Source organism: Ranitomeya variabilis, chromosome 1, assembly GCF_051348905.1.
Source record: "Ranitomeya variabilis isolate aRanVar5 chromosome 1, aRanVar5.hap1, whole genome shotgun sequence".
In the NCBI taxonomy this organism is placed as follows: domain Eukaryota; kingdom Metazoa; phylum Chordata; class Amphibia; order Anura; family Dendrobatidae; genus Ranitomeya; species Ranitomeya variabilis.
Window position 1 is genome coordinate 9,428,651 of NC_135232.1, and position 23,179 is coordinate 9,451,829.

The 23,179-nt window shown below is 46.2% G+C and overlaps 1 protein-coding gene across 1 annotated transcript in view; it reads right to left on the reverse strand.

Moving 5' to 3' along the window:
* Window positions 1–64: 64 nt before the first annotated feature.
* LOC143793204 (receptor-type tyrosine-protein phosphatase T-like) overlaps window positions 65–23,179 on the reverse strand; it is a 28,758-nt gene continuing 5,643 nt past the window's right edge. The window contains exons 2-7 of the mRNA XM_077279966.1: window positions 8,000–8,133; window positions 7,839–7,926; window positions 6,947–7,017; window positions 6,819–6,855; window positions 4,819–4,916; window positions 65–190 (exon numbers count right to left, since the gene is read on the reverse strand). Coding sequence (XP_077136081.1) covers window positions 65–190; window positions 4,819–4,916; window positions 6,819–6,855; window positions 6,947–7,017; window positions 7,839–7,926; window positions 8,000–8,128 — 549 coding nt within the window. The 5' untranslated portion in view covers window positions 8,129–8,133. The remainder of the gene's footprint in view (window positions 191–4,818; window positions 4,917–6,818; window positions 6,856–6,946; window positions 7,018–7,838; window positions 7,927–7,999; window positions 8,134–23,179) is intronic.

The following is a 23,179-nucleotide window of genomic DNA, read 5'->3' on the forward strand; positions in this document are numbered from 1 at the left end:
CCTCAGCAGCACGGAGGACAAAGAACAGCAGACAAATCAGAAAATTGTGACCAAACACCGGAGCTCATCTGACCTTCTTCAGGCTGAAGCTTCTGGTGATGATGACGCCAGTCTGAACCACCTTCACTAAAGACACTGTGATGTCACCGTACGTCTGGGTCTGATCCGGCCAATAGCAATGACACTTTACCTGCAGAGCGTGGATAAGAACCTGATTGTCAGCTGCGTGTATACTGTATACAGTGGGTACGGAAAGTATTCACACCCTTTTACATGTCACTCTGTTTCATTGCAGCCATTTGGTAAATTCAAAAAAGTTAATTGTCTTCTCATTAATGTACACTCTGCTCCCCATCTTGACTGAAAAAAAACAAATGTAGAAATTTTTGAAAATTTATTAAAAAAGAAACTGAAATCTCACATGGTCATAAGTCTTCAGCCCCTTTGCTCAGTATTGGGTAGAAGCCCCTTTTGAGCTAGTACGGCCATGAGTCTTCTTGGGAATAATGGAACAAGTTTTTCACACCTGGATTTGGGGATCCTCGGCCATTCTTCCTTGCAGATCCTCTCCAGTTCAGTCAGGTTGGATGGTGATCATTGGTGGACGCCATTTTCAGGTATCTGCAGAGATGCTCCATTGGGTTTACGCCGGAGCTCTGGCTGGGCCGGTCAAGAATGGTCACAGAGTTGTTCTGAAGCCACTCCTTTATTATTATAGTTGTGTGCTTAGGGTCATTGTCTTGTTGGAAGGTGAACCTACGGCCAAGTCTGAGGTCCAGATCACTCTGGAAGAGGTTTTCATCCAGGATATCTCTGAACTTGGCAGAATTCATGTTTCCTTCAATGACAACCAGTCGTCCTGTCCCTGCAGATGAAAAACACCCCCATAGCATGATGCTGCCTCCACCATGTTTCACTGTTGGGATTGTGCTGGAAGAAGCCAGGGCGAAAGGTGTGTTGGGGTGAGGAGGGTCTCCGTGGCAGCATTTGGCATTCACGCAGCCATCGTCACTTTTATACAGCATCCCTGACAGGTAATAAAAATGATTGTCCTATGCTATTTAGCAGAGACTGTATGTCCTTATCATGGCGGTCTTTGGTGTTCCCGGGCCCACCTTTAGGATAGGATAGTCAGATACACAGTGCACTTTGCTTTCATTTACGTTGTTCACAGTGTGATGCTGAATTGGAGTGATATATGTCGGCGTGTTTTTCTTTTTCCAGCTCTAGGCCATTTCCATTAAAGCTAATTGGTAGCTATATTTTACCCCTTGAGAATGGCTTATAATTTATAAATGAAATTATGGGGTATTTATGTTATATTATGATTGAGCTGCATATTTACCATCTTCGATTAAGTATATTGCCAGTCTGTCCGGAGCCCCTCCTGTTGAATTTCTTCATGATTATGATTTTTGGTCAGTTATTCTTTTTTATGTTGTGCTTAATAAACATTGATTATTTTAATAATATGGTTCGCTTCATTCTGACCACTTGGTAGTAGGTCTGTTTTGTGGGAATGTACTGTTGAAGTGCCATTGTGGTAATACACTGGGATTGTATTGGGCAGGTGATGAGCAGTGCCTGGTTTTCTCCACACATACCGCTTAGAATTATCACCAAAAAGGTCTGTCTTCATCTCATCAGACCAGAGAATCTTATTTCTCATAGTCTGGGAGTCCTTCATGTGTTTTTTAGCAAACTCTATGCGGCTTTCATGTGTCGTGCACTGAGGAGAGGCTTCCGTCGGCCACTCTGCCATAAAGGCCTGACTGGTGGAGGCTGCAGTGATAGAGGACTTTGTGGAACTTTCTCCCATCTCCCTACTGCATCTCTGGAGCTCAGCCACAGTGATCTTGGGATTCTTCTTTACCTCTCACCAAGGCTCTTCTCCCACGATTACTCAGTTTGGCTGGACGGCCAGGTCTAGGAAGACTTCTGGGGGTCCCAAACTTCTTCCATTTAAGGATTATGGAGGCCACTGTGCTCTTAGGAACCTTGAGTCCTGCAGAAATTCTGTTGTAACCTTGGCCAGATCTGTGCCTTGTCACAATTCTGTCTCGGAGCTCCTTGGCCAGTTCCTTTGACCTCATGATTCCCATTTGGTCTGACATGCACTGTGAGCTGTGAGGTCTTATATAGACAGGTGTGCGCCTTTCCAAATCACGTCCTATCAGTGTAATTACACACAGCTGGACTACAATGAAGGAGTGGAACCATCTCAAGGAGGAACACAAGAAAATGGACAGCATGGGACTTAAATATGAGTGTCTGAGCAAAGGGGCTGAAGACTTATGACCATACACACTTAGGTAGGAGAAAAAAGGATTATCCCCACGCTGCCGCAAGAAGAATTCCAAAAATTGTAGAGGTTTCAACGTGGTTTATTCTACGCGTTTCAGGGTTCAGGTGACCCCTTCATCACGACATACCTTTTTTCTCCTACCTAAGTGTGTGTGTTTCAATCAGGTCCTGCACTGACCTGTGGATCTGCAGCAGCCGCCATTAATATATGTCCTTCCTTCAATCTCACCAGGTGAGTAATTCCCTTGGTGGGCAACTTTGTGTAACGTTTGATAAGACCCTATTTGCGCTTTTGTGTCTCCCTCTTTTCTTTGACTTATGACCATGGGATATTTCGGTTTGTCTTTTTTAATAAATAAGCAAAAATTTCTACATTTATGTTTTTTTTTCAGTCAAGATGTGGTGCAGAGTACATTAATGAGAAAAATGAACTTTTTTGAATTTACCAAATGGCTGCAATGAAACAGAGTGAAACATTTTAAGGGGTCGGAATATTTTCTGTACTCCCTATATATGTGCGATAGTATCCATTGTTTACAATGGGGACAATAAGTATTGATACACTGACGATTTTTCACATTTTCCCCTTACAAAGAATGGAGAGGTCTATAATTAATTTTTATCGTAGGTACACTTCATCTATGAGAGACTTGATCTAAAAATAAAATCCAGAAAATCCCATTGTATGATTGTATTTGTTACATAATTAATTTGCATTTTATTGCATGAAATAAGTATTTGATACAATAGATAATAATAGTCAGAGGTTTCTTGTAATTCTTCAGCAAGTTTGCACACACTGCAGCAGGGATTTTGGCCCCCTCCTCCATACAGATCTTCTCCAGATCTTTCAGGCTTCGGGGCTGGGTTACGGTCTGCAGACTGGGAGGCCACTCCAGGACCTTGAAATGCTTCTTACAGAGCCACTCCTTAGTTGTCCTGGCTGTGTGTTTCGGGTCATTGTCATGCTGGAAGACCCAGCCACAACCCATCTTCAAGGCTCTTACTGAGGGAAGAAGGAAGTTGGCCAATCGTGATAAAAACCCATCCATCCTCTCTTCAATATTGTGCAGTTGTCCTGTCCCCTTTGCAGAAAAGCACTTTCAGATTATGATATTTGCCCCACCATGCTTCACAGTTGGGATGGTGTTCATGGGGTTATACTCATCCTTCTTCCAAACACAGCGAGTGAATTTGATAGCAAAAAGTTCTATTTTGGTCTCATCTGATCACATGACCATCTCCCATGCCTCCTCTGAATCATCCAGATGGTCATTGACGAACTTCAAAAGGGCCTGGACATGTGCGGGTGTGGGCAGGGGGACCTTGTGTGCCCTGCAGGAGCCTCAGACTGAGGAAGGACAGTCATCTCGTGTTTCTTCCATTTTCTAATAATTGTGCCAACAGTTGTTGCCTCTCACCAAGCTCCTTGCCTATTTTCCTGTAGCCCTTCCCAGCCTTGTGCAGGTCTGCAATTTAGTCTCTGGTGTCCTTAGACAGCTCTTTGGTCTTGGCCATGGTGGAGAGTTTGGAGGGTGATTGATTGTGTGGACAGATGTCTTTTATACAGGTAACGAGGTCAAACAGGAGCAATTAGTACAGGTAATGAGTGCAGTGTAGGAGGCTTCTTACAGAGAAACTAACAGGTCTGAGAGCAGAATTCTCGCTGGTTGGTCGGTGATCAAATACTTATTTCATGCAATAAAATGCAAATTAATTATGTAACAATCCTACAGTGTGATTTTCTGGATTTTATTTTTAGATTCTGTCTCACACATGTGAAGTGTACCTATGGTGCAAATTACAGAGCTCTCCATTTTTTGTAGATAGGACACCTGTCCCATATCATTCTCTCAGGTACATCTGCCCCATATTATACTCTAATACACCTGAACCCCATCATCCATTCTGGTACACCTGCCCTGTATCATCTATCTTGGTACACTTGTCCTGTATCATCCATTCTGTCACACCTGTCCCATGTTCTGCCCTCCGGCACACCCGCCCCAAGTTCTGCCCTCCGGCACACCCGCCCCATGTTCTGCCCTCCGGCACACCTGCCCCATGTTCTGCCCTCAGGTACACCTGCCCCATGCTCTGCCCTCCGGCACACCTGCCCCATGTTCTGCCCTCAGGTACACCTGCCCCATGTTCTGTCCTCAGGTACACCTGCCCCATGTTCTGCCCTCCGGCGCGCCTGTCCCATGTTCTGCCCTCCAGCACACCTGCCCCATGTTCTGCCCTCAGGTACACCTGCCCCATGCTCTGCCCTCCGGCACACCTGCCCCATGTTCTGCCCTCAGGTACACCTGCCCCATGTTCTGCCCTCAGGTACACCTGCCCCATGTTCTGCCCTCCGGTACACCTGCCCCATGTTCTGCCCTCCGGTACACCTGCCCCATGTTCTGCCCTCCGGTACACCTGCCCCATGCTCTGCCCTCAGGTACACCTGCCCCATGTTCTGTCCTCCGGCACACCTGTCCTGCATTATGCCCTCGGCTTCCTCCATCTCACCTTATTCTGCTCCTCTAGTGCAGTCAGCATGACAATGACGGAGCTGCTCTCTTGCCACACCATGCTCCAGAAGTCAGCCACCGTCTCCGGGAGAGGACCTGCCGCGGGATATTTCACACATCATCAATCTGACAGACCCCTGGGGTGTATATAATGGTCTTGAATAAAGGGATTATCCAGGTTAAACAGTGTCTACTTGTTAGAAGATATCCTTGAACATAATCGGTTCACATGTCCCATTGTTTGGGCCACCAGGAATCATCTGTGAGGATACCTGGCAGCAAGTGTTCAGTTTCCCTGCAGCGCCCCCACTGGGAGAACTAAGAATCACAGTGTCCATTTATATAAGTATGGCAGGACAGAATGGGTTTGGTGGAGCGGCAGATGCTGCCTGGAGTGGATTTTCACTCTGACCAACACAAGAAATATAAAAAATACTGAAATTTGTTTTGGGTAGTTCTATATGAAATGGACCACAAATTTGATTCATTTGGCATAAAATTAATCTGAATCAAAATTCACGAGATAAAAGTTTTTTATGCTCTGATGTTTCTTCAGACCACAAATAAACAGAGGGGAAGAATGGGGTGAAACTGTGTGAGGCACAAGACGGGAAATCCAAAGAGTGACAGGAGAATGACAGTAGGGGAACTGCAGGAAAGGTGAGGGTCAGGAGAGTAACTGGAGGGGAGCTGCAGGACAGGTGAGGGTCAGGAGAGTAACTGGAGGGGAGCTGCAGGAAAGGTGAGGGTCAGGAGAGTAACTGAGGGGGAGCTGCAGGACAGGTGAGGGTCGGGAGAGTGACTGGAGGGGAGCTGCAGGACAGGTGAGGGTCGGGAGAGTGACTGGAGGGGAGCTGCAGGACAGGTGAGGGTCAGGAGAGTAACTGGAGGGGAGCTGGAGCGGCTGGAGGTGAAGTACGGAAGAGAGACAGGGGAGATACAGGACAGGTGAGGGTTGAGAGAGAGGAGGGGAGATGCAGAGGCAGGATGTGAGTGGCGGTAGACTAAAGAGGAGGTGCAGGACAGGTGAGGGTCGAGAGAGTGACTGGAGGGGAGCTGCAGGACAGGTGAGGGTCGGGAAAGTGACTGGAGGGGAGCTGCAGGGGCAAGATGTGAGTGGCGGTAGAATAAAGAGGAGGTGCAGGACAGGTGAGGGTCGAGAGAGTGACTGGAGGGGAGCTGCAGGACAGGTGAGGGTCAGGAGAGTAACTGGAGGGGAGCTGAAGCGGCTGGAGGTGAAGTACGGAAGAGAGACAGGGGAGATACAGGACAGGTGAGGGTTGAGAGAGAGGAGGGGAGATGCAGAGGCAGGATGTGAGTGGCGGTAGACTAAAGAGGAGGTGCAAGGACAGGTGAGGGTCGAGAGAGTGACTGGAGGGGAGCTGCAGGACAGGTGAGGGTCGAGAGAGTGATTGGAGGGGAGCTGCAGGACAGGTGAGGGTCGAGAGAGTGACTGGAGGGTAGCTGCAGGACAGGTGAGGGTCGAGAGAGTGACTGGAGGGGAGCTGCAGGACAGGTGAGGGTCGAGAGTGACTGAACGGGAGCTGCAGGGGCAGGAGGTGATTGGCAGTAGACTGAAGGGGAGCTGCAGGACAGGTGAGGGTCCAGAGTGACTGGAGGGGAGCTGCAGGGGCAGGAGGTGAGGACAGGTTCGTACAAGCATTTGGCACTTTTTTAATCTTTTTCCGGCCTTATAAAAAGTCCAGCCATATGGCGGTCAACTAGCTGATTATTTTACTTGCTTTGTGGGAATTGAATGACAAAAATACAGATTTGTGTGCATCCAAAGTTTACATGATAAAAGTTGTCCCCAAGTGTTTCTCATTGGAAAAGTTATTTAGTGGGATGAGTGTCGTAGAGAAGCCAACAATCACTCTGTACAGCAACCTTCATGGCGGAACCTCACAGGTCTGTGGTGCCTCTTCGCTGAAGCCCCTCTAGCAGTCTCCCATCACAATAATTCCACCTTCCCGTGGGATGAATGATGCCGTCACTTACCCTGAGTTGCTATGTAGAATTTTGGGGCTCTGTAACCCTGTACATAGAGATACACTGTGAGGATACATTGCTACATACACAGGGCGTATATACAGTACATATACAACCAGCTGTAGGATATCACATACATCAATGTAAGAGGCGTTGATATAATCGGATTCAGAGGGCCCTGATCTCAGAATCACCCGGGAACCATCATCTGTAAAACCAAGAGGAGAACAATCAGAACCTGTGAATTGTGAACTATCAGGTCCATCACAGAGAATGATCATGATAACGCCCTCCATGAGGAGTCTGGAGTCAACACCTGAAGCCTTGACATGTATCCTGTCTGTTATCTGTCACTAATCTCCTGATCAATGGATTGATATCTCGCCCATCCACAATCTCACCTCCCATTATTGTGTATCACGTGCTGGTTTGAATATAAAAGATTTGATTATATTCATAGTAGAGATGTGAAAATCCAACTTGTGTAGAATTTTTAGGAATTAGCCAAATCCAGTAAACCAGAACATCATGTAATTTGCTTCACACTATTTGCCTAAAATGGTGTTTTTAACCCATTGTCAAAGGTCAAAAAAGAATCACCTGACCTTGTGTGCATTCGAATAGGCTTCCTGATAATGTCTTGCAGTTACTACATCACATGGTATACATATCTCTGCCAATCAGGAGGAATTATCACAGCCTGTAAAAAAGCTGAGGCAGGGAATGCAGCAGCCGCTTTGTTGTGACTCTAGATAATAAAGGTCATCACAGTTCAGTAATAGAGACAGGAAGAAAAAGCCTTAAACACTGAAGAATCTCTGCAGACCGTGTATGAAAGCACAACAGGGAAGATGATTAGTGAGTGAGGAGAAGAATAATACAGAATTAAATGATAGAGAGGAGAGCAGATAAAGTCTGAGGCCGGCCAGGGAGGGACAGAGCTGGTTTAGAATTAACAGATTCGCCTTTAATTTATAGTCAGCAATTTTGTAAATGAAGGGTTAAATAGACGCGATACATTGCACTCACAGGGCACTACTGTTTTATACCGGTTTTTCTTCTGGTTTTCCTCGGCTTCGGCTATTTTGCGTGAATACAATAATCCGCTGGGAAGTTCCTGGAGAAACACAGGAGAATAAACAATGGGCACTGGATGACGGACATAACAGGTATCATAAGGCGGCAGTAACCTTGTACTCCAGGTAACGGCCTGCGGGTAAGATATTGGCGTTCTCCTCCTCCTCTTCATCGTCACACATTTCCTTGTAGCGCAACGTTTTAACGACGTTCAACAAGTTCTCAACAGGAATGTCCTTCATCTTACCTGGAGATGTAAATCATAATCTTATCACTTATATTATTAAGAATTACTATTACAGAGAAGATGGGAGACGTGGCGGGCATCGAGGGTCAGTGGTCACTCTTCTTGTATCAGTAAAGAATGATATTCAACGTGTTAAGGTCATTTTTCGCTTGGCCAATGGCCCCGATTAATGAAAACCAACAGTTTTCTGTCTGGTCTCAAGTAGGGGGCACGTTGGAGTCAGGCGCTTTGGATTCATTAAGAGGCACACGCCTGTGAATGAGGCCTGCGTGTCTGTCTGGTGACCTGCGCCTCTAAGCGCTGTTAAATATCACATCTCGTAATGAATTAGATAAGCTGTGGCACCACAGCCCTGCTTCACACCTGTCCCGGCCCAGCTACGACCATTGTGTTGGAGTTGAGAAATACTTTCACGTCAAGTCACAAAAAATTGGCAACTTTTCAAACCAATTAACTTACAAATTTAGGTCAAATTGCTTTGATCAATCATGACCAATAAGTTTTCTTTATTTTTGCTGTATGCGGGATGAGTTTTACATAACAAAAAAGTCCTAAAAAGCATTCAAACCAATAGGTCATGGGGTCACTTCAAAATATATAATCGTAAAAAAAAAATCCCAAGCCAGTATCCTTGGAAATAAAGTGAAGACCACTGATGGTACTAAAATACAATCTTTATTAGAATATATTAACATAACACAATAAAATAAGGTGCCTTAAATATGAGGGACACGGGACAAGATCTTTTTAATACCCATAAGTAAACAAGCAGGTTATAAACAATAACATCAGACAAGAGATACTGATATCTAACCGTTCAATAGCTATTATAGATCTGCATTTGCATGGACAGACTTCAGCCTATTATATATTTACCAGATTGTGAATCGCAGGAGAGCTTGTACTGTATTCTCATGTGTCCCTCACCCTGACGCGCGTTTCATACCACTTCATCAGGGAGCGCCCATATTAGCAAAGTCAGTTCTCCACCGGATAATTTGGAGAAGAGGTCATTTCTACATCTGATGTAAGATTTAGAAGCAGCACGATTTTCAGCACATTGGATCCACTAGTAGTAGAGGCAGAATGCTCCATCCAATGTCTTTTTGTTTTTTTTTCAGATTTTTCCCACACCAACTCCAGATCTCACACATGTCAAAACAGCATCAAATCCCATCACTTACGACTATCGCCCATTATAGGAACACAGCGGAACCAGAAGGGCTCGAGAAAAAGAAAGCTGGTATAGAGGCAGCAGAGGGGGGATTCAGAAAAATCCAAAAATCCAATATAAGATCTGGAACAGGCCAAGAAAAGATATCAGAAACGTAATTGGAAATATTCAATCTATCACCACGTTCTCTTACTGGTCAGTAAACATCTGTTCTACAAAAGGGCCTCTCATATTGTCCTTCTCAAGATGTTAATAAGATGGAGCTTTTTATAGAACTCAAGGTCTTCACTCTTTGGGCATTATGAGATCTCTAAAAATAATTGAAACCCACTAGTCACTAGATCACATGGAGACCATATTCCCCTGGAAGATCCGTTCACACATGTCAATGTTACTGGTGGTTCATTTCTGTTTACATCACCATGAGGACCATTATTTACAGACGATTTACCATCTTATTCAAGAGGAGTTCCAGGATTCGCAAACAGGAAGAAAAAAATGCAAATATAAATAAAAAGTTTAAAAATAATAATTGGACTAGAAATGAAATCCATTCATTGAATAATCTGTGTCCACAGGCCGCCCCAAAGCACAAAGTCTATCTCTATGATGAGGAACATGTTTGTGCTTTGGGCGGGTCTGTGGGCGGGTCTGCAGGAGTGGCAGTGGGTGGTCTGTGGTCAGGTCTCTCCTTGGTTTCTCTGGCTTAGAGCATCAAGATAAAACTCTGCCTACAGTCCCACCCATAGGCCGCCTACAGTCCCACCCATAGGCCGCCTACAGTCCCACCCATAGGCTGCCTACAGTCCCACCCATAGGCCGCCCACAGTCCCACCCATAGGCTGCCTACAGTCCCACCCATAGGCCGCCCACAGTCCCCCCATAGGCTGCCTACAGTCCCACCCAAAGGCCGCCTACAGTCCCACCCATAGGCCACCAACAGTCCCACCTATAGGCCGCCAACAGTCCCACCCATAGGCCACCTACAGTCCCACCCATAGGCCGCCCACAGTCCCACCCATAGGCCGCCTACAGTCCCACCCATAGGTCGCCTACAGTCCCCCCCATAGGCCGCCTACAGTCCCCCCCCATAGGCCGCCTACAGTCCCACCCATAGGCCGCCTACAGTCCCACCCATAGGCCGCCCACAGTCCCACCCATAGGCCGCCTACAGTCCCACCCATAGGTCGCCTACAGTCCCCCCCATAGGCTGCCTACAGTCCCACCCATAGGCCGCCTACAGTCCCACCCATAGGCCGCCAACAGTCCCACCTATAGGCCGCCAACAGTCCCGCCCACATTCCCACCCACAGGCCGCCTACAGTCCCGCCCAAGAGCATGAGCATCTTCTAACTGAAAACATCTAAACCAGGTATCATTTTAATCAGTGTAACAGCATCAAGCTGACACTGTCTGTAGTTACTGAGCACAGTCCTGCTGATGACGGGTTCCCTTTAGCTGTTGCATAACTATTGGCTTGGATTATGGTAAAGACAATGATTTAGCAGAGACAATTACTACGTATCATAATAAACTGCAATTATGGCGCCTGGACTACGTGTGAAAAACCACCATAAACAGCTTGTCCTCGGCAGAAATAGAAGTTTGTGATTCCCCACAATTTTACAGAAGATGGGAATTTTATGTCCATTTGTACAGCCTGTCTCCCATCCAGTCAAGGCCAAATATTGTTCAACATTTCCAAAAACAGGGATGTCATGGAGACACAGATGATTACCATAAGAATAGGTTTAAAACTCAGAAAGACAAATATTTAAATCAGCATGGAGAGGTATGTATAAAGGATATATGTAATACTTAACCATCATTTGTCTTGTAAGTCCTGACATCCAAAAACAGTCATCTGACAACATTGATCTCATAGGTAAATTTGAGTCCAATAGAACTTGTGTTGAGGCTCTGCACAAACTGATAACGTCTCATGTGGGCCCCTCCATAGTATAAACACAATCAATAAATATTACCACAAATCAATATGTGCGGTGAAGTTTACATTGGTTTACGTGAAGACACAAGTGTCTTCCCACCAAGCCAGGGACAGATTAGCATAACTGGGGGAACATGGGCTCCCTATAGCTGTGCCCCTGAGCTGGTGGTACGTTGTGCCATGGGGGATGGAGGAGTAGCGCCTCAACATCTATACTCACCAGGCAGACCTCATCCTCCACTGGAACACCATCAAGTCTACTGAGGAGGTCCATAGTGTCCCTGGTATAAGAGGGCAGGGACAATGGTCATAGTACTCTATCCAAATAGATCCCCACCTTCTGTCCCACATTGTCAATCCCTGACAATTTTTCTTCCTTTTATTGAGGAGGTGCCCTTATGGAGTTTAGGAAAGGCATAAAAGGTAGCCAGCACTGGATAATTGGAGGTCATGTAGCCAAATTCTTCTTTATCAGATTTGTTCTCTTTGCTTCAGAGAGGAGGTTGGATAATTTCTGGACCTAATCAGATATCGGATTTTTGGTATATATAGCAAATGTCAATCGGTCCACCAAAATGGTAAGACATGTCCTGATATCGGACTGTGTCTAAAATGACTACATCCTCCCCCTCCCCGTTTGTCCTATTGTTTAATTGTGATGAGAGGAGGTTTCTCCAAGGAGCACAAAGCCATCATTTGTTGTTTGGAAGGAATATACCAGGTCCCTAGGTCTTTTATTTTCATAATCTTTTTAGTAACCAAATTGAGGAAAACATCAATGGAAGCAAGGTCACTCATGGGTGGAGGCTTTAAGACTTTGTTTTTAGGTTTGTAAAGGGTTCCAATCCCAGAGGAGACTGTAAGATTTCTCAAGGTTGGCCAATAATTTAACGTCAGGAAGGATGTCTATGGGTATATTTTGCACACATTTTTCTGTCCTTTTGGGCATAAAGCTTCAACCATCTCAACTGCTTGATAAACAGAAGGTTATCTTTAATCCATTTGAACGCTGAAAAGTTACTTGCAAAAGCAAATCTGGGTCCTTTGCTTCGTACTGACATCTCCACGTCGTTAAGTGGTCTCTTGGAGAGATTGACCACCTGTAATTCTGATCCTAGTGGTTTGCTAGCAGCTATTTTACCATGAAGGCCTGCTGCACAAAGTCTCCTCTTAACAGTTGTTGTAGAGATGTGTCTGCTGCTAGAACTCTGTGTGGCATTGACCTGGTCTCTAATTTGATCTGCTGTTAACCTGCAATTTCTAAGGCTGGTGACTCGGATAAACTTATCCTCAGAAGCAGAGGTGACTCTTGGTCTTCCTTTCCTGGGGCGGTCCTCATGTGAGCTAATTTCTTTGTAGCGCTTCATGGTTTTTGCAACTGCACTTGGGGACACACTCAAAGTTTTCCAATTTTTCGGACTGACTGATCTTTATTTCTTAAAGTAATGATTGCCACTCATTTTTCTTTACTTAGAATTTGTATTATCACAAGAAAAAAGCAGCTAACAGTCTATTCAGTAGGACTATCAGCTGTGCATCCACCAGACTTTTGCACAACACAACTGATGGTCCCAACCCCATTTATAAGGCAAGAAATCCCACTTATTAAACCTGAAAAGTGAAAACCATTCCCGGTGACTACCTCTTGAAGCTCATCAAGAGAATGCCAAGATTGTGCAAAGCAGTCATCAAAGCAAAAGGTGGCTACTTTGAAGAACCTAGAATATAAGACATATTTTCAGTTGTTTCACACTTTTTTGCTAAGTATATAATTCCACATGTGTTAATTCATAGTTTTGATGCCTTCAGTGTGAATTTACAATGTTGATAGTCATGAAAATACAGAAGAATCTTTAAATGAGAAGGTGTGTCCAAACAGTTTCTCTGTACTGTATATGATGCCAGATTGTGTCCAGCGAGATATGTTTGTCACTAGCAACAGCTCAGAGACAGGGATATAAAAAAATATAGTATTTCAATATTTTCATATTGTAGAGGTATACACTAGGTCATAAAAGGATGGTGCAGAGATATTGAAACTGGAATATATAAGAATAAATGGGAAAAATATACGTACATCTCATTTTGATCCAGCCCTTGTTCATTTTTTATAAGAGTCAGCCTGTCAGCATTTTCACAGGCGGATGCGCTTATCTGTTATAATTCTACCAGTGGCACTAAAAACCCGCTCGGACAGAACGCTAGCAGCAGGGCAGGCCAGGCCCTCCAAGGCGTCGAGAGGCAGTTCATGCCACGTGTCCAGCTTGGATACCCAATAATTAAAAGGCACAGAGGAATCACAGAGGACGTTTGTACGATCTGCGAGGTACTCCCTCAGCATCTTCCCAAACATTGCACTTCCTGTGACAGCACCCCTTGCCTCTGTGCCAGCATGGTGGGAGGGTCTGAGAAAACTGTCCCAGAATGTGCTTCTGTCTCTCTCGCTTGGACTCCTTGGTTGTACAACAAACTGATGTCTGCTACCAGCGTTCTGACATGGGAATTTTCTGAGTAATTCCGTTACAAGGGCCCTCTGGTACTGCAAAATTTTAGTACACCTCTCTGCTTCTGGCAGAAGAGATTGAAAGTTCTCCTTGTAGTGTGGGTCTAGAAGTGTCACCAACCAATAGGGTGTCACCAAAAAAATGTTACAATGTGATGGTCACGTGAAACACAGCGCAACAAAGTCAGCCATGCATGCCAGACTGCTAACCGGCAAGACTTTCGCGTCCTCACCAACAGGACGACTGACCATGCTGTCGTCCTCCTCCTCATCCTCCTCAGGCCATCCTTGCTGAACAGACGATATGACAGCTGTGCATGTAGTACCGTCTATAGCGCATGAAAGTAGCTCCTGTTCTTCCTCCCCTCCTCCTCATTGCCTACCAATCCACATTGGGAAGACTGGAGGCTGGGCTAAGTGTAATCCCCCTGTATGGTTCCTTGATCCATGTCCTCATGCTCTGCCTGCATTGCATCTTCTTTATTTGTGAGCAGAGAGGTTTTCAGAATGCTGAGAAGCAGGATGGTGACACTAATTATGGCGTCATTGCCACTCACCATCTTGGTGCAGTCCTCAAAGTTTTGTAGGATGGTACATATGTCTGACATCCATGTCCACTCCTGAGGTCTTATGTGTGGAGTCTGAACTAAATATCGACAGCCTTGTTGATGCTGGTAGTCAACAACTGCCCTCTTCTGCTCACAAATCATTTCCAACATATGCAGTGTAGAGTTCCAATGCGTGCGGACATCACAAACCAGTCGGTGAGCCGGAAGCTGCAAACGCTGCTGAAGCACGGCAAGGGCAGCCCCTGAAGCGGTAGCTGACTTTCTAAAATAAGCAGACAGACGGCATACTTTCACTAGCAGATCTGACAGCTCCAGGTAGCTTTTCAGAAATAGTTGAACCATGAGGTTAAGCACATGGGCCAGGCAAGGTACATGTGTGAGCTCACCTTGCCTCAGAGCCGCCACCAGGTTCCGGCCATTGTCACACACGACCAAACCTGGCTGTAGGTTCAGCTGTGTCATCCAAATATCTGACTGCTCTTTCAGCGCTGCCCACAACTCTTCAGCATTGTGTGGTTTGTCACCTATGCAGATTAGCTTCAGCACAGCCTGTTGCCGCTTGGCTGAGGAAGAGCTGCAGTGCTTCAAGCTTCTGACTGATGTGTTGATTTCAGAGATGGAGGCTGAAGAGGAGGAGGAGCTGCAGGAGTTGTAGACTGAGGGGGCAACCCTGATTGACGTAGGGCTCGCAAACCTCGGCATGGGGAGGATGTGTTCCATCCCAAGATCTGACTGGGTCCCAGCTTCGACTATGTTAACTGTTGTGAATTTGGATTCTGGGCTCCCCCGGTGGCCGCTTGTGGAATTGGACTTGTCATCCTCTTTCCTGTTTCACCTGGTTCCATCAGTAGTGGGTGTCGCTATTTAAGCTCATTTCTCTGGTGGTTTCTTGCCGGTCAACAATGTTATCTGATGCCTCTCAGTGCTTGTTCCTGCTTCTAGACAACTACTAGATAAGTTGGACTTTTGTCCATGTTTTGTTTTGCCTATTTGTTCCAGTTCACAGCTGAAGTTTTGTTACTGTGTCTGGAAAGCTCTCGTTGATCAGGGATTGCTACTCTGGCGTTATGAGTTAATGCCAGAGTTTAAGGTAATCTCTGGATGGTGTTTTGTTAGTGTTTTTCTGCTGACCATGAAAGTATACTATCTGTCTTCTGCTATCTAGTAAGCGGACCTCAAATTTTACTGTTGTGAATTTGGATTCTGGGCTCCCCCGGTGGCCGCTTGTGGAATTGGACTTGTCATCCTCTTTCCTGTTTCACCTGGTTCCATCAGTAGTGGGTGTCGCTATTTAAGCTCATTTCTCTGGTGGTTTCTTGCCGGTCAACAATGTTATCTGATGCCTCTCAGTGCTTGTTCCTGCTTCTAGACAACTACTAGATAAGTTGGACTTTTGTCCATGTTTTGTTTTGCCTATTTGTTCCAGTTCACAGCTGAAGTTTTGTTACTGTGTCTGGAAAGCTCTCGTTGATCAGGGATGTTCATGCTTCTGATCTTGTTCGTGCCTTCCATAGGGCTCATCCTGGTCGCCCTGGTGGATCTGGTGAGGGTTCGGTGCCCCCTCCTTGAGGGGGGGGTACTGTTGTGAATTTGGATTCTGGGCTCCCCCGGTGGCCGCTTGTGGAATTGGACTTGTCATCCTCTTTCCTGTTTCACCTGGTTCCATCAGTAGTGGGTGTCGCTATTTAAGCTCATTTCTCTGGTGGTTTCTTGCCGGTCAACAATGTTATCTGATGCCTCTCAGTGCTTGTTCCTGCTTCTAGACAACTACTAGATAAGTTGGACTTTTGTCCATGTTTTGTTTTGCCTATTTGTTCCAGTTCACAGCTGAAGTTTTGTTACTGTGTCTGGAAAGCTCTCGTTGATCAGGGATTGCTACTCTGGCGTTATGAGTTAATGCCAGAGTTTAAGGTAATCTCTGGATGGTGTTTTGTTAGTGTTTTTCTGCTGACCATGAAAGTATACTATCTGTCTTCTGCTATCTAGTAAGCGGACCTCAAATTTGCTAAGACTATTTTCCTGCTGCGTTTGTTGTTTCATCTGAACTCACCGTCATTATATGTGGGGGGCTACTGTCTTCTTTGGAATATTTCTCTAGAGGTGAGCCAGGTCTTATATTTCCCTCTGCTAGCTATTTAGGTCTTAGGCCAGAGCTGGGCATCTAGCGATAAATAGGAAATGCTACCTGGCTATTTCTAGTTGCGCGGCAGGCTTAGTTCATGGTCAGTATAGTTCCATCTTCCGAGAGCTTGTCCCTCTATAGGCTTGCTATGATCTCTGCCTGCAGAGATCATGACAGTTAACCCAGTGCACTGTCAGTGAGATGTACCATCCTTGCCCACAAGCACTTGTCCATGTGTCGGTGGTTAGGTGGAATTCCCAGTAACAGCATTGTTGAGGGAACGGGTAATGTTGTGGGACACTGTTATGACCCCAATGGCGAGGGTCTCAGAGGAACGTGGAAGTCTGCAGAATACAAAAATCCAGCTCATAGGGCAGTGGTAACTGGGTTGACCATATATCTACTCCTAACGCCAACACTAGAAGTAGCCGGGGATCATTCCTACGTTGGTTCTAGATGACACGCTCCAGCCGGAGAATCTAGCTACCCCTAGTAGAGGAAAATAAAAGACCTTTCTTGCCTCCAGAGAATGGGACCCCAAAGCTGGATAGAAGCCCCCCACAAATAATAACGGTGAGGTAAGAGGAAATGACAAACACAGAAATGAACCAGGTTTAGCACAGAGAGGCCCGCTTACTGATAGCAGAATAAAGAAAGGTAACTTATATGGTCAACAAAAACCCTGTCAAAATCCACACTGGAAATTCAAGAACCCCCGAACCGTCTAACGGTCCGGGGGGAGAACACCAGCCCCCCTAGAGCTTCCAGCAAAGGTCAGGATATAGATTTGGAACAAGCTGGACAAAAATACAAAAACCAAAACATATAGCAAAAGCAAAAGGCAGACTTAGCTGATATAACTGGAACCAGGATCAGTAGACAAGAGCACAGCAGACTAGCTCTGATAACTACGTTGCCAGGCATTGAACTGAAGGTCCAAGGAGCTTATATAGCAACACCCCTAACTAACGACCCAGGTGTGGATAAAAGGGATGACAGAAAAACCAGAGTCCAAAAAACTAGTAACCACTAGAGGGAGCAAAAGGCGAATTCACAACAGTACCCCCCCCTTAGTGAGGGGTCACCGAACCCTCACCACGACCACCAGGGCGATCAGGATGAGCGGCATGAAAGGCACGAACTAAATCGGCCGCATGAACATCAGAGGCGACCACCCAGGAATTATCCTCCTGACCATAGCCCTTCCACTTGACCAAGTACTGAAGCCTCCGCCTGGAGAGGCGAGAATCCAAGATCTTCTCCACCACGTACTCCAACTCGCCCTCAACCAACACCGGAGCAGGAGGCTCAGCAGAAGGAACTACAGGCACAATGTACCGCCGCAACAAGGACCTATGAAATACATTGTGAATAGCAAACGACACAGGAAGATCCAGACGAAAAGACACAGGATTAAGGATTTCCAATATCTTGTAAGGCCCAATAAAACGAGGTTTAAATTTGGGAGAGGAGACCTTCATAGGAACAAAGCGGGAAGAAAGCCATACCAAATCCCCAACACGTAGTCGGGGACCCACACCGCGGCGGCGGTTGGCAAAGCGCTGAGCCCTCTCCTGTGACAACTTCAAGTTGTCCACCACATGACTCCAGATCCGCTGCAACCTATCCACCACAGAATCCACCCCAGGACAGTCAGAAGGCTCCACATGACCCGAAGAAAAGCGAGGATGGAAACCAGAGTTGCAGAAAAAAGGCGAAACCAAGGTGGCGGAACTAGCCCGATTATTAAGGGCAAACTCAGCCAACGGCAAGAATGTCACCCAATCGTCCTGATCAGCAGAGACAAAACACCTCAAATAAGGCTCGCTCCGTCTGTCCATTAGTCTGAGGATGGAAAGCAGATGAAAACGACAAATCAATGCCCATCCTACTACAAAAGGATCGCCAGAACCTGGAAACGAACTGGGATCCTCTGTCTGACACAATATTCTCAGGGATGCCGTGCAAACGAACCACGTTCTGGAAAAACACAGGAACCAGATCGGAAGAGGAAGGCAGCTTAGGCAAAGGAACCAAATGGACCATCTTGGAGAAGCGATCACATATCACCCAGATAACGGACATGCCCTGAGATAGCGGAAGATCAGAAATGAAATCCATGGAGATATGTGTCCAAGGTCTCTTCGGAACAGGCAAGGGCAAGAGCAAACCGCTGGCACGAGAACAGCAAGGCTTAGCTCGAGCACAAGTCCCACAGGACTGCACAAATGACCGCACATCCCTTGACAAGGAAGGCCACCAAAAGGACCTGGCCACCAGATCTCTGGTGCCAAAAATTCCCGGGTGACCTGCCAACACCGAGGAGTGAACCTCGGAAATGACTCTGCTGGTCCACCTATCCGGGACAAACAGTCTGTCAGGTGGACAAGACTCAGGCCTATCAGCCTGAAATCTCTGCAACACACGTCGCAGATCCGGAGAAATAGCTGACAAGATAACTCCATCCTTAAGAATACCAACAGGATCAGCGACTCCAGGAGCATCAGGCACAAAGCTCCTAGAAAGAGCATCGGCCTTCACATTCTTTGAACCTGGTAAATACGAGACAACAAAATCAAAGCGGGAGAAAAACAATGACCAGCGGGCCTGTCTCGGATTAAGGCGTTTAGCAGACTCGAGATACATCAGATTTTTGTGATCAGTCAAGACCACCACACGATGCTTAGCACCCTCGAGCCAATGACGCCACTCCTCAAATGCCCATTTCATGGCCAACAACTCCCGATTGCCCACATCATAATTTCGCTCGGCAGGCGAAAACTTCCTAGAGAAAAAGGCACAAGGTTTCATAACAGAGCAACCAGGGCCTCTCTGCGACAAAACGGCCCCTGCTCCAATCTCTGAAGCATCCCCCTCAACCTGAAAGGGAAGTGAGACATCGGGCTGGCACAAAACAGGCGCCGAAGTAAACCGGCGTTTCAACTCCTGGAAAGCCTCCACGGCAGCAGGAGCCCAGTTAGCTACATCGGAGCCCTTCTTGGTCATATCCGTCAAAGGTTTCACAATGCTAGAAAAATTAGCGATAAAACGACGGTAGAAGTTAGCGAAACCCAAGAACTTCTGAAGACTCTTAACTGACGAGGGCTGAGTCCAATCAAGAATAGCTCGGACCTTGACTGGGTCCATCTCCACAGCAGAAGGGGAAAAAATGAACCCCAAAAAGGGAACCTTCTGTACACCAAAGAGACACTTTGAGCCCTTGACAAACAAAGAATTTTCACGCAAAATTTTAAAGACCAACCTGACCTGCTCCACATGCGAGTCCCAATTATCAGAAAAAACCAAAATATCATCCAGATAAACAATCAAAAATTTATCCAGATACTTCCGGAAAATGTCATGCATAAAGGACTGAAAAACTGAAGGCGCATTGGAGAGCCCAAAAGGCATCACCAAGTACTCAAAATGACCTTCGGGCGTATTGAATGCGGTTTTCCATTCATCACCTTGCTTAATGCGCACAAGGTTGTACGCACCACGAAGGTCTATCTTGGTGAACCACTTGGCACCTTTAATCCGGGCAAACAAGTCAGACAACAGCGGTAAAGGATACTGAAATTTGACAGTGATCTTATTTAAAAGCCGATAATCAATACAAGGTCTCAAAGATCCGTCCTTTTTTGCCACAAAAAAGAATCCAGCACCAAGAGGGGAAGAAGACGGACGAATATGTCCTTTCTCCAGAGACTCCTTGATATATGAACGCATAGCGGTATGTTCAGGTACCGACAGATTAAACAGTCTTCCCTTAGGAAACTTACTGCCCGGGATCAAATCTATAGCACAGTCACAGTCCCTATGAGGAGGCAGTGCACTGGACTCAGACTCATTGAAGACATCCTGATAATCAGACAAATACTCCGGAACTTCCGAAGGCGTAGAAGAAGCAATAGACACAGGCAGGGAATCCCCATGAATACCACGACAGCCCCAACTAGAGACTGACATAGCCTTCCAGTCCAGGACTGGATTATGGGTCTGTAACCATGGCAGCCCTAAAACAACCAAATCATGCATTTTATGTAAAACCAGGAAACGTATCACCTCGCGGTGTTCAGGAGTCATGCACATGGTAACCTGTGTCCAATACTGCGGTTTATTTGCTGCCAATGGCGTAGCATCAATTCCCCTAAGAGGAATAGGATTTTCTAATGGTTCAAGAGTAAAACCACAGTGCTTAGCAAATGACAGATCCATAAGACTCAGGGCAGCACCTGAATCTACAAACGCCATGACAGGATAAGACGACAGTGAGCAAATCAAAGTTACAGACAGAATAAATTTAGGTTGCAAATTACCAACGGTGACAGGACTAACAACCTTAGCTATACGTTTAGAGCATGCTGAGATAACATGTGTAGAATCACCACAGTAGTAGCACAAGCCATTCCGGCGTCTATGAATTTTCCGCTCATTTCTAGTCAGGATTCTATCACATTGCATTAAATCAGGTGTCTGTTCAGACAACACCATGAGGGAATTTGCGGTTTTGCGCTCCCGCAACCGCCGGTCAATTTGAATAGCTAGTGCCATAGTATCATTCAGACCTGTGGGAATGGGAAAACCCACCATAACATTCTTAATGGCTTCAGAAAGGCCATTTCTGAAATTAGCGGCCAGTGCACACTCGTTCCAATGTGTCAGCACGGACCATTTCCGAAATTTTTGGCAATACACTTCAGCCTCGTCCTGCCCCTGAGACATAGCCAGCAAGGCCTTTTCTGCCTGAATCTCAAGATTGGGTTCCTCATAAAGTAAACCGAGCGCCAGAAAAAACGCATCAATATCAGCCAATGCCGGATCTCCTGGCGTCAGCGAAAAAGCCCAATCCTGAGGGTCGCCCCGTAAGAACGAAATAACAATTTTTACTTGCTGAGCAGAGTCTCCAGATGAACAGGGTCTCAGGGACAAAAACAATTTACAATTATTCACGAAATTCCTAAACTTAAACCTGTCTCCGGAAAACAGTTCAGGAATCGGTATTTTAGGTTCTGACCTAGGATTTCTGATAACATAGTCTTGTATGCCCTGCACACGAGTAGCCAGCTGGTCCACACTTGTAATCAAGGTCTGGACATTCATGTCTGCAGCAAGCATAGCCACTCTGAGGTAAAGGGGAAGAAGAAAGAGAAAAAAAAAAAAAAAAACCTCAGATCTTCTTTCTTATAATCCCTCTTCTGCAATGCATTAAACATTTAATACTGGCCTGGCAAACTGTTATGACCCCAATGGCGAGGGTCTCAGAGGAACGTGGAAGTCTGCAGAATACAAAAATCCAGCTCATAGGGCAGTGGTAACTGGGTTGACCATATATCTACTCCTAACGCCAACACTAGAAGTAGCCGGGGATCATTCCTACGTTGGTTCTAGATGACACGCTCCAGCCGGAGAATCTAGCTACCCCTAGTAGAGGAAAATAAAAGACCTTTCTTGCCTCCAGAGAATGGGACCCCAAAGCTGGATAGAAGCCCCCCACAAATAATAACGGTGAGGTAAGAGGAAATGACAAACACAGAAATGAACCAGGTTTAGCACAGAGAGGCCCGCTTACTGATAGCAGAATAAAGAAAGGTAACTTATATGGTCAACAAAAACCCTGTCAAAATCCACACTGGAAATTCAAGAACCCCCGAACCGTCTAACGGTCCGGGGGGAGAACACCAGCCCCCCTAGAGCTTCCAGCAAAGGTCAGGATATAGATTTGGAACAGGCTGGACAAAAATACAAAAACCAAAACATATAGCAAAAGCAAAAGGCAGACTTAGCTGATATAACTGGAACCAGGATCAGTAGACAAGAGCACAGCAGACTAGCTCTGATAACTACGTTGCCAGGCATTGAACTGAAGGTCCAAGGAGCTTATATAGCAACACCCCTAACTAACGACCCAGGTGCGGATAAAAGGGATGACAGAAAAACCAGAGTCCAAAAAACTAGTAACCACTAGAGGGAGCAAAAGGCGAATTCACAACAGGACACATGCTGGTGTAATGCCGGTACGGCACACCAGGAGAAATAGTGGCGACTGGGGACCGAGTACCTTGGGATGGCCACCGCCATCAGGTTGTGGAAAGCTTCCTTATCGATGATCCTAAAAGGCAACATTTTGAGCGCAAGCGCAATGCCTGTGGGGCATTTCCACTTGCGTTCCAATGACTGGGGTATAGACAACTGAAGGCTGTGCTGGGACAAGGACGTGGATGGGCTTGATGGTGCTGCTTGACTGTGGGCAACAACAGGTGCAGGGCTAGTGGTATCTTCATATGCACCGTGGACTGGTGATTTGCTTCTTTGCAAAACAATGGAAGAAGCAGTGGTGTGACCAGCAGGCAGTGGTCCTGGAGCCTGGGGTCCGGCCCACAAAGTTGGGTTTTTTGCTGCCATGTGCCTGATCATGCTGGTAGTGGTCAGGCTGGTAGTTTTGCTACCCCTGCTGATGCGGGCATGGAAGGTGCTGCAAATGGCCCGTTTGGTTATTTTTTAAAGACTCTGCCAAAAACCCCAGACACAGGATGATCTAACAATTGGAATGGCAACTTCCCTCATGTTGGTTTTATAGGGAACGGATACACGCCTTCTGTCTGTGGCCACCACACTGCTTCTTCCTGCCTGTTGGGGTGATATGCCTCCTTCCTCATGTGTGCTGCTGTCCTCGCTCTGCATGTCCTCCTGCCATGTTGGGTCAGTCACTGTCATCCACCACCTCGTC